The 11,127-nt window shown below is 56.3% G+C and overlaps 1 protein-coding gene and 1 long non-coding RNA gene across 5 annotated transcripts; one reads left to right on the forward strand and one right to left on the reverse strand.

Annotated features, from left to right (window-relative positions):
• The first annotated feature begins 514 nt into the window (after positions 1-514).
• LOC110541003 (keratin, type II cytoskeletal cochleal-like) lies at positions 515-10,216 on the forward strand. The gene is made up of 9 exons (XM_021627796.2): positions 515-1,284; positions 3,112-3,320; positions 4,268-4,328; positions 5,038-5,133; positions 6,138-6,302; positions 7,046-7,171; positions 7,929-8,149; positions 8,653-8,687; positions 9,313-10,216. The coding sequence occupies exons 1-9, from the start codon at positions 625-627 to the stop codon at positions 9,522-9,524; spliced, it is 1,785 nt and encodes a 594-aa protein (XP_021483471.2). The 5' UTR covers positions 515-624; the 3' UTR covers positions 9,525-10,216.
• Positions 4,292-9,415, reverse strand: LOC110541006 (uncharacterized). 4 transcript variants are annotated; one of them, XR_009593524.1, is made up of 5 exons: positions 9,286-9,415; positions 7,752-7,810; positions 7,023-7,259; positions 6,079-6,894; positions 4,292-5,266 (listed from the first exon to the last, which is right to left on the reverse strand). It is a non-coding gene; the product is annotated as an uncharacterized LOC110541006 (long non-coding RNA). The 4 variants fall into 4 exon arrangements; XR_009593523.1 differs by having other exon boundaries at positions 7,023-7,290; XR_002475987.2 differs by having other exon boundaries at positions 7,023-7,810.
• Positions 10,217-11,127: the final 911 nt, after the last annotated feature.

Consider the following 11,127-nt stretch of genomic DNA (forward strand, 5'->3'; position numbering starts at 1 on the left):
AATTCACTAGCTAAGACGAGGGTGGACAGCCGCAGAGGGCAGGGATCTTGGGCGACCTCTTAGTACTTGCTGGGAAGGACAAGAGGCCCCTTCCCCAGCTGCTAAGTGCAGGGGCTCTGGGCCTGTAGTGCACTCGGCCACTGGCTTCTAGCTCCGGCTCAGCATTCGCTAGCCGTGTGACCCGGGTTCCAATGATGGCAGGTAAAGCCTAGGGCAAGAGCGCCAGTGCCGAAAGCTAACCAGGCGGAGTTCCGCTCCGGTGATACTGCTCGAAAAGTGCCGGCAATGATTTATCACCCATTTTCACAAAGCTATAAAAGTAAAATGCAGCAATGTTTGTGGTGGACGCCGTGTGGCACAGACTCGGCCCTCGGTGAATGAAGTTTTTAATATCTGTATATGTAAGTGACCAAGACGGGATGGACACAGGTGTGTGGGCGCAGAGTGTAGGAGCCAGGCGTGGAGGAGAGAGCTGTGGATGGAAGCAAGAGTGGGGGGGCGGTGTGCGACTGAGAACCTGAGCCAGTGGGGCGCTCTGGACCCAGCTTTGCCTCAGGCTGGCCTCCCCAGGCCTGGTCCTGCCCAGGGTAGGGTGTTCCCCAGCAGCGATTAGCAGGCAGGGAGATGGGCGGTGGCCAGACATGCCATTGGGGTGAACGCAACAGGGGGGTCTTTGATCTACTCTGGCCAAGCCCCGGTCTTGAAAGGAATAAAACCCGAGGTGAGTCCAGGCGAGTGAGGCTTTGCAGGCTCTTCGCTCTTGTTGCGGTTTTGCTCTGCTGCCCTTTGACACCGACTTCCACCATGACCCAGCGATCCTCAGTGACCATCAAGTCTGGGGGCACACGGAACTTCAGTGCCTCCTCAGCCAGCCTCCTTCCTGGCTGCCGGCCCGGCTTCAGCTCTGTCTCCGTGTCCCAGAGCGGGAAGAGTTTTGGAGGCGGCTTCGGGGGTGGTTTTGGGACAAGAAGCCTACACAGCCTGGGAGGTAGCAAGAGAATTTCCATCTCTGGAGGCTACCGCTCCAGCCGAGCCAGCTTCGGGGGTGCTGCCTGTGGGCTAGGCGTCAGTGGCATAGGGTACAGAGTTGGAGGAGCCTATGGTGGGTACGGATTTGGAGGTGGGGTGGCCCCTGGAGCTGGGGGCATCCATGAAGTCACCGTCAACCAGAGCCTCCTTACGCCCCTGCACCTGGAGATCGATCCGTCTCTCCAGCGGGTTCGGAAGGAGGAGCGGGAGCAGATCAAGACCCTCAACAACAAGTTCGCCTCCTTCATCGACAAGGTGAGGGGCCAGCGCGGTCTCAAAGGCTAAAGCAGCTGCCCTCTGAAATGTCTGCTTTCTGCACTTTCCTGACGTCCCCTGTGAGGTCCTGGGACCCATGCCCCTGGGGCCTAGGCAGTGTGATGACGGGGTATGGGAAAAGAGTCCATCTCCTTCCAGCCCTAGACCTCTCAGACGCACAACAGGGAGCGACACCGCTACTCCGGTGGTCAGCGACCGTGGGCTCAGCCGGACAGTTCGGGGGAAGGCAGGCGATAAAGGAGCAAAGGCGAGAGTGCGCAGAAGTCTGTTGGTCCCTTTCTTTCTCCCAGCTCGTTAGCAATAGTGCCCTCCCAAGGCAGAGGTACTGCCCTGTTGCCATGCCATGGAGGCAGCGTGTGTGTGTGTGGGGGGGGGAAGCTGAGTGGGCACAGAGATGAAACACATGGCTTGAGACCCAGTCCCAATGGCTGTGTGGTTGAGCTCCTCGAGGTCCCCAGTTCTGGGAGAGAGGCCTGTGGGGCGTGCTGCCATTGTATGCTGTCTCGTGCTTCGGCTGGGTCATCACAGCCCTGGGCCCCTCAGGCTGCATCCCTGGGGTGAAGGACAGCGTGGAGCTGAGAGGGGTCAGACTCCCGTTTGGACTTTCCTGAGAGGACAGTTACCCCTCCAGTCAAGCCCCAGTAGGGTGGGGCAGATGGACTCTCAGGCCCCTCGGCGGCTCTGCTCCCACTTGGCAGATAGACACAACCAGAGACGCTCAGGCAGCAGTTCTTTTTATTTATTTTGTTTGGTTTTGGTTTTTGAGACAGGGTTTCTCTGCGTAGCCCTGGCTGTCCTGGACTTGCTTTGTAAATCAGGCTGGCCTCAAACTCACAGGGATCTGCCTGCCTCTGCCTCCTTGAGTGCTGGGATAAAGGCATGTGCCACCGTGCCTGGCTCCAGGCAGTAGTTCTTAAGCGTTGTCACCTGTGTCAGTGCACCTGGCCTGGATTATCCCAACAGGCGGTGACTTCCAGGAGCCTGGCTAAGAAGAGGGAACCCCGGGCTTTGGTTTTCCTGGTCTCTCCGGAAAGAACAAGAGCAGTGGGTGGACCGGGAAGCCTCGGAGCCTGGTGTTCTCGCTCCCGCAGTGGGAGTGGCAAGGGAAAGACACATTTGTTAAAGACCCCTGTGGGGACAGTGCTGTCTCTGAAGGCATGGAGGTGGTGTGCTTTCACCCCTGGAGGATAAGTGGCATTCCAGTCCCTCCCCATGGAAGGACTTCAGGCTGAGGGCGAGCAATGCAGAATCAGTCCCCAGAATCAGGATCGGAGCTAAGTCCAGAAACCAAGTAATAGCTGGACGCCACAAGAGACTCAGTGAGGAACTCAAGGAAGTGATTGCTCAAAGTCAAACGGCTAGTGAGAGACATGGCCAGGACTGTGCCTGGTCTCCTCAGTGCAGTTCCAGAGTGGCTCACCCTAGCATTTCTAGGGTGATAGACCACTGCATCCACGTTCCAGATGCTGAGAAATCTTCCCAGAAGGGAAATGGACAGACAGAATTTTCTGCCAGAAATCTCCCACCCATGAACTCAGTTTTCCTGAGTTACCACAAGTCAACGTGGTTGGTACATTCAGAGGACTTCTGGCACCTCTGAACTTATCATTTGCCTCCCTGGCCCACGGTACCAACACTGATTGCCTCTCTGTGCCCCAGGCTCCTTGCAGCTCAGGGAAAGAAAGGGGAAGCCCCCACCTGGGTTTGAGGTCTGGCAGGGTCCCTCACTGTTGGGAGGTCCTACATCACAGAGCATGTGGGAGAAGCGATGAAGCCCTCACAGTCTGTTACCTTTGACCGGGACAGGTGCGGTTCCTGGAGCAGCAGAACAAGGTCCTAGAGACCAAATGGAGCCTCCTGCAGGAGCACAAGACGACCAGGACCAACCTAGAGCCCATGTTTGAAGCTTACATCGCCAACCTGAGACGCCAGCTGGAGTGCCTGGGCGGGGAGCGGGGCAGGCTGGAGACAGAGCTGAAGAGTATGCAGGACGTGGTGGAGGACTTCAAGAACAAGTGAGTGGGCATTCCGTCCATCTGGCCCAGAGCCCTGCCATGGGGTTCGGGGGAGCTGAGGCCCTGGAGGAAGAAATGCTCTGTTCTCCAAACTGCCCCAACAGGTGGGAATGGGATGCACACTCGGGGCCTGAGATGGAATCAAATCATCAGGAAAGGTTAGAGGAGGGGATGGGGGAAACACAGGCCCTTGGTCCAGAATGTTGAGGTTTGAAATGATTAATGAGTCCAAAGACTTGTCCATATGCAACAACCTTTAACCTCAGCAGACAGGAAATACAGGCCCGGAGATATCTGCTCACTTCCCAAGGTTATATAAATGGCAACAGTTCCCCTCCCATTTATTCAGCTAAGTGTTCACTAATAGAGTTTGTGTTTCACGCCAGCCCTGCCCCGGAGGCTGGAGGAATAGAGAAGGGAAAGAGTCTCCCAGGACCACAGTCAAGAATCCCAGATGGCTTCCTCAGGGAGTGTGCGATGTCCTGGTGCTGAGGCAGCCTGCGGGGGAGTGGCTCACTGCAGTGGAAGGACGCGCCCTTCTCCAGAGACAGTGGACAGGCAGAGCGGTAGCATGCCACGGGTGCCAGGGGGAGTGCTGAAGAACGAGGAAGCTGGACTGGGCGGTCCTGACAGTCTGAAGACTCCCCCTTTCAGGACAGGGCTCAGTGTGGTTGGGCTATTGAGGGACATGGCGGCAGCATAGGGCTTGTGTTCTCTCTTGACAGAAGTAGGGGCGTTTGGTCTAGGATTCTGGGCCACATGTGTGTGTGCAGGAGCCACACTGTGACACAGTGTTTTCCAAGTGTGCTCTCCCCCCCATGCCAACCCGTGAGCAGACGAATATGCAAAGGGTAGTGGAGGGCTTGAGGGACCAGGCCAGAGAGAGTGATTCCAACTTCCCTCTCAGACCCTTCTCCCAACACCCTCCTTCTCGGCCCTTCCCACAGGTATGAAGAAGAAATACACAAGCGTACAGCGGCAGAGAATGAGTTTGTAATACTCAAAAAAGTAAGTACAAAGGTGGTCTCATAGACCGACCACAAGTTCCTGGGGAAGGCAGCACACTCACTGCAGCTCCTGGTCTTCCGGGAGACAGATCTGACTTTACCCATGAGGACATGAGGTCCGGGGAGGTTCAGTTTGTTGTACAGAGGTGCTTAGAGGTAGCTCCGGGTTCAGGGCTCCCAGGTCCGAGTCCTGCGAGCCTTGACACCAGCCCCTCTCCTTGCACGGTGCAATGTGGGGTGAGCAGAAGCCAGCTGGGCCTGGTCCCCAGCTCCAAATTCAGAACACAGGGCCAATCTTCAGGCAAGGCAGTGGAAGCCTGGAGGTCTGGCTGTCCTGCTTTGAGACAGACTGGCAGAGAGAAGGAAAAAACCACCACGGATTACATTGACAGAGCAGCAGCAAGGAGAGGAAGGGAAGGGAAGCGGGGGTGAGGGCAGAGGTGTGAGGATGAGGGCACACATGGTCTTTGGGGAGAGGCTTGCAGAGCTCAGAGGCAACGGAAGCCCCAAGATTGAGAAAGGAAAGTCCTCACCATGGAAGGTGACAGAGGAGACCCTTGCATACGGCGCTAGCCGATGAGCAGCCAACAGGCACTCCTGAAGGTCATAGTACATGGGGCCGAGGCTGTCCCACTAGCTCCAGCGGTTAGGCCAGGGGCTGCAAGCCAACCCTGGGTAGACCCCAGGATGATCTCATGTTCTGTGCTCAGGACGTGGACGCTGCCTACATGAACAAGGTGGAGCTGGAGGCCAAGGTGGACGCCCTGATGGACGAGATCAACTTCCTGAGAGCATTCTATGAGGCGGTGAGAGCCGGGTGCCCTGACTGGAGGGCTGGAGGCTGTGAGCACTGGCTTGGGGGCATCCAAGCTACTGTCTCTTTACTGGCCTTCTCTCTGCTCCCAACCCGTCTTCAGATGGTTCTTCATGGAGCAAGTCCTGCTTTTAAAGGGGAAAAGAGTGAGGTTCCTAGGGTGGGGGTAATAAGAAGTTTCCAAAGGTGAAAAATTCAACTTCGGCCGTTTAGACTAAGTGTGTTCTGTTGAATGGGCAGAATGTCTGCATGTCACCAAATTCAGGGGATTCCCACTGAAGCGTCTGAACCCTGTGGCTCTCTCAGCCTGGCCCAGCCCCACCCCACTACTGTTCTTCCCGAACCACAGATTGATGCAATAATATAAATCAGCAGCAATCACCCAGCCCTCAGGCACTCTGTGTCCAGGTGTGACAATCGCCAGACTCTCCTGAAGACACATTTTGTGGGTTGCACCACAAATGCAATCAAGACCTTTTCTTCTTGGGCTTTTCCCTTTCTGCTGTTTCTAGCTAACTTTGTGCCTCATCCCTAAAGAGCACAGCACAGGACAGCTGGGAAAAGCAGTGCTGGTGCCTTTTGACTCGGGCTTCTTGCTCACGGTTCGGTCCCTGTCTGGTGTGAAGGGCTGGGCTCGTTCAAAGAGTGAGACATCACACGGCTGGCAGGCAGCAGGCTCCCTGACACCAGGAGTGGCTTCTGGAGAATTCTAGCTAGAGTCACCTGGGCTGCGCTCTCGTATAGACGAATCGGTGCTGAAGAGCAGTGTAAGCACAGAGGTCCCATAAATACCCTTCCAGCCCTTCAGAGCTGAGAGAGGAGCAATGCAAGACCTTGCAGGCCAGAGCCTGTCCCAAGGGGTTACCATCTACAAAGCAAACGTATGCATGCATTCACACACCGGCACACATGCAGAAAAACGTACAAAAGTGCATACATGTGTACGGGCATACGGGAACGTCCTGTCTCATCTCTCCTCTTTGGACTCAAACACAGGAGCTGGCTCAGCTTCAGGCTCAGATCTCTGAGACCTCTGTGGTCCTGTCCATGGACAACAACCGCAGCCTGGACCTGGACAGCATCATCGCCGAGGTCAAGGCGCAGTACGAGGACATCGCCAACCGCAGCCGAGCCGAGGCTGAATCCTGGTACCAGACCAAGGTGAGGCGCCAAGATCCAACCAACTAAACAGGCACAGGGACTAGAGGTTTCACAGACGAATAAGGTAAGAGCCTTCCTCTCCAGCGTCCCAGCATGGTGGGGACCAAAGGGTCTGACTTAGAGCATTACCCAGGGCTAAAACCACCAGGATCAAAGGGAATAGTCAGATACAGGCAGAAGTACCAGGTCTTCTTCCAGGACTGATGACATACACCCCCAAGGCTTCATATCAGAGAAACGGGTATAAGTGGTCAGTTGCAGCCACCATGCCAATGGGAGGGGCTGAGGTCAAGACCAAGGTCTAATGCCTTCAAGATGAGGACAGAGGATGCAAAGAGGGCCAGCTGGAGCTGGTTGGAGCCAGAGATTTACTATGGATCAGAGAACGAGATTTCACCTCTGAGCTGGGAGTCACGGCGACAGTACCCACTGGTGCCATGACAGAAGTGTGTGAAGGAAGATGGCAAAGCATGCCAGGTGTGCGATGCTGGTCTGGGAAGGTGAGATGCATGGAGCAGAGGCTGAGGAAGAGAGGCCAGGAGCGGGAAAGGAGCAAGGGCCCAGGCGTCTGGCTGTTGGCTGAGGTGTGTGGCTAAGGAGAGGAAATCCAGAGCAAGATATGATGCCAACAGATTTAACAGGACCCTCCAAGCAGGATACCAAGAGCCTGGAGGGTACAGGGGTCACAGCCCTCTCCCCTTGGTCCTGACTGTCCCTCACCTGAAGCCTCTCCTTTCTCCCAGTATGAGGAGCTGCAGCGGTCTGCTGGCCAGCATGGGGATGACCTCCGTACCACTAAGATGGAGATCTCTGAGCTCAACCGGGCCATTCAGAGGCTGCGCTCTGAGATTGACAGCCTGAAGAAGCAGGTAGGACTGAACTCTCAAAGGCCATCCCATTCACGCTCCTGTGTCTGGAAGACTTGGATCTGGTCTGTCTTGGTCAGGGTTTCTAGTGCTGTGGTGAAACACCATGATCAAAAAGCAAGCTGGGGAGGAAAAGGTTTATTCAGCTCACACTTCACTGTCACTGCCCATTACCGAAGAAAGTCGGGACAGGAACTCAAGCAGGGCAGGAACCTGGAGCAGGAGCTGATGCAGAGGCCATGGAGCAGGCTGCTCACTGGCTTGCTCCTCAGGGCTTGCTCAGTTGCTTTCTTACACCACAGGGATGGCTCCACCTACAAACGGCTGGGCCTCCATCAATCACTAATTAAGAAAATGCCTTCCGACCAGATCTTGTGGAGGCATTTTCTCGATTGAGGCTCCCTTCTTTCAGACAACTCTAGCTTGTGCCAAGCTGACATAAAACTATCCAGTACATGGCCTTGACTCAATCCCAGAGAGCCTCTGGGATAAGGGCCTCCCGGGGGTGGGGATGCATTCGCCTGGCACAGGCTGCTTCATCTGGGCAGCACGTGATCATGCTTGTCTTGCATTACATACTTACCCACTGCCCAGAGAAAGACCCCGGAAAGCCATTTTCTCATCCAGCGACCTCCACTGCCCCTGGGGTAACAACACAGTTCTGTGACTTCCATTGCAATGTCATGTTTCAGGGAAGCTAATCTAACCCACACGCACTCCGTGAACAGAGTCACAGGCCCCTTCTTTCCCCTGCGGGCAGTGCGCTGCTCTCCAGGCTTCCATCGCTGACGCCGAGCAGCGTGGCGAGCTGGCCCTCAAAGACGCCAAGCAGAAGCTGGCCGAGCTGGAGGACGCCCTGCAGAAGGCCAAGCAGGACATGGCGCGGCAGCTGCGCGAGTACCAGGAGCTCATGAACGTCAAGCTGGCACTGGACATTGAGATCGCCACCTACCGCAAGCTGCTGGAGGGCGAGGAGTGCAGGTGGGGGCCAGGAACGGACAGTGTGCTGCCCAGGCAGGACAGTGTGCTAGAGGCCACGTGAGCTCACTACCGTCCCCCTACACAGAAATCCCAGACAGGTGCCGAGGCCACGCACTGTTCTTTCAGAGGTGCCCTCCTCCATTGGCTTCTGGGCCTGGGCCAGGGTCAAGCCTGGGATGCCAAGGTGGCCACGGCCTCCTGGAAGGCCACAAGCAGGGACATTGTGACCTGGGCCTTATAACACGCATAGGTGTCCTTGGGGTTGACCTCAGGGACAGTGCATAGCCCCTGGCATGTCTTCTGGCTCTCAGGATCTCCTTCCTGTTTCTATCTGTATCTTCACTTGATTCTGTGTTTCTGTTAGCTTCCAGAGCTCATGAGATAAATGCCAAGCTTGGAAAACACAGGCTCGCACACAGTGTGCGCTCAGCTCTGACTTCGCATCAAAGGACCCAGAGCTCTCTGAGCCCTCGGCAATGACAAGCTTTCTCTCCCCCACACAGGCTCACCGGAGAAGGTGTCGGTGCTGTGAACATCTGTGAGTAAATGTCTTGGGGACACAGAAGAGGGCTGGGGAGGAGAAGCGCCACGGGACGCCCTAGCACCGCTGAGATTTGAAAACGCACAACCAGGACAAATAGGCCATAAGCCCCTCTCCTCTTTTCTGCGGTTTCTTTCCCCACGGGTGAGAGCGCTGACCATTCCCTGCCTCCGGGGAAGGAGTCCAGGGCCTTTCTCTCATTCTGGGAAGGTGTCCTCGGATGCTGCAGAGGACCTGTTATCCCTGGATGGTTGTGTGGTCACACTCCCAGCCTGGCCCCAGAGGAGCCTGCACGGGACACGACTACTCTCTGCAGCCGGGGTCCCCAGCCCTCAGCTATCCTGGCAGGAATATGGAGCAGCTTTCAGACCTATACATAGAACTGAAGTCAATTAGCTGAGCAAGTAAAACAGGCATCTCAACTTGGCCTGGACATCCGGGGAAGCCGGGAAGTCAGGCTCACCCTGGCTCCTGCTGCCTTAGGAGGTAGCTGTAGGTCTTGGGAGCCCCCCTGGGGAGAGGGCTGTCTGGAGCCCGGCACTGTGCAGGAGAGACAGCCTGGAGAGGGGCATGGGGGGGATGCCTGGGAACTGACGGCGTGTCCCGTGCCTTCTTTCCTCAGCTGTGGTCTCTTCCTCCGGGGGAACAGGCTACGGAGGAGCTGGCGGCCTCTGCCTGAGCAGCGGCGGCTACGGCGGTGGGAGTGGCCTCTGCTATGGCGGGGGAGGCAGTGGCGGCTTCAGCTCCACCAGCGGTCGCAGTGTGAGCGGCAGCTGCTCGAGCATGCGCATTGTCTCCAAGACGTCATCCAGCAAGAAGAGTTTCAGGAGCTAGAGTGCTGCCTGCCTGGGCACTGTCCGCAGGCCCCCAGCTCTGCGGCGCTAAGGCCTGATGTTTAACCCGTGCCCACAGTCCCCAGCCAGAGGCCCTGACACCCAGTGGCTTTAGCCTCCAGCCAGGTCCCCACAGAGATACCCCACCCACTCCAGATAGCAGAGAGGAAGTGTGAGGGGATAGGAAAGGAGTTGCATGGAAGGTTTTTTATTTTTTTATTTTTTGAAACCTGGTCTTCACAGTGGTTTAGTCTGAAGAGCGGTGAGCCTTCAAATATCCACTGAGTTCAAGACCAAAATAGTTCCCAGAGGCAATTAGTCTGTCTGCTGCTGTGCTTGTGTGTAAAGAAAGTTAACAGCTTTGGGGTAGCAGCCAAACCTCCAGAGCCGTCCACTCCTTTCGAGATTGCCTATTTCCTAGAATTGCTGCAATAAACTGCCACTGAGCACCCCAGGTCTTCGCTAAGTGTGTTGCATCTCATACCCAGCGGGAACCTCAGAACCGGGAACTCTGGGAAGAGATGCTTCCTTGAGAGTGATGAACCAGAGTACCCTCTGCCCTGAGCCCTGGGCCCCAAGAATCATCCGCCCTGGAGACAGGGCTGTGGCTTTGTGGCACCCACATGGCTCCAGGGAGCCCTCTTCTCACGCCTCAGTCCACTCAGTACCAGCCCACACCCTGTCCTCAGCCCATTCGGTACCAGCACACTTCACACCTGGGCCTTCCAGCAAAATAAAAATATTACTCCCCACTCCATGTCCAAAAACCCCAGCCCACCCTACCGTCTGCTTCCCAACATCACCCCATTACTAGCTACACTCTCAGGTCCTTCACTCTTCACTCTCAGGTCCAAAGCCAAGAGGACAGCATGAAATGGCCCAATTAGACAAGGATTCCCAAGGCCTAAGACAGCTTCACGTTCTGGTCTGCCAATCTGCAGGTGGCAAGACAAGGAACACAGAGCCTCTTGGGTTGAGGCCCTGAACCCAGGCTTCATCCTCTAGAGTCACAGAGCACAGCGAGGAGGGCAGAGAGAATGGGGTTCCATCCCAACCTCGTCACACACACCCCACTCCCCTGCTCCTTACTCAGTGAGGTCATAGACATAAAAGGCCCAGGATGGTCCTGGCTTGTGCAGAGCCCCTAAGCAACACTGCCGTACTGTGGGGCTTGTGTGAGCTAGACTGAATCTCAGCAGGAGAGGGAAGGCCATGTGGCCCATCCATCAGGTGCATAGAGAGGAGTGGAGAGGTGGAGGGGAGAGGGAAGGCCGTGTGGCCCATCCATCAGGTGCATAGAAAGAGGGGTGGAGAGGTGGAGGGGAGAGGGAAGGCCATGTGGCCCATCCATCAGGTGCATAGAAAGAGGGGTGGAGAGGTGGAGGGGAGAGGGAAGGCCATGTGGCCCATCCATCAGGTGCATAGAGAGGAGTGGAGAGTGCATAGAGAGGAGTGGTGCATAGAGGTGGAGGGGCCTTGAGCATCTCTAAACAGATTCATCCTCATGCTGGGGGTGGGGGAGCTTGGAACCATCAGGAGCGCTCCCTGGGACAGACACCCCAGCACGGGTCCCATCTCCGACAGGGAGGGCATTGAGACAGTGC

This window comes from Meriones unguiculatus, chromosome 8, assembly GCF_030254825.1.
Source record: "Meriones unguiculatus strain TT.TT164.6M chromosome 8, Bangor_MerUng_6.1, whole genome shotgun sequence".
In the NCBI taxonomy this organism is placed as follows: domain Eukaryota; kingdom Metazoa; phylum Chordata; class Mammalia; order Rodentia; family Muridae; genus Meriones; species Meriones unguiculatus.

Excerpts from the sequence above, each read along its gene's own strand:
- LOC110541003 (XM_021627796.2), top strand. The coding sequence starts at position 625 with ATGGGCGGTGGCCAGACATGCCATTGGGGTGAACGCAACAGGGGGGTC. Across the intron at positions 6,303-7,045 it reads AATCCTGGTACCAGACCAAG|TATGAGGAGCTGCAGCGGTC; the intron begins GTGAGGCGCCAA and ends CCTTTCTCCCAG. Across the intron at positions 8,150-8,652 it reads CTGGAGGGCGAGGAGTGCAG|GCTCACCGGAGAAGGTGTCG; the intron begins GTGGGGGCCAGG and ends TCCCCCACACAG.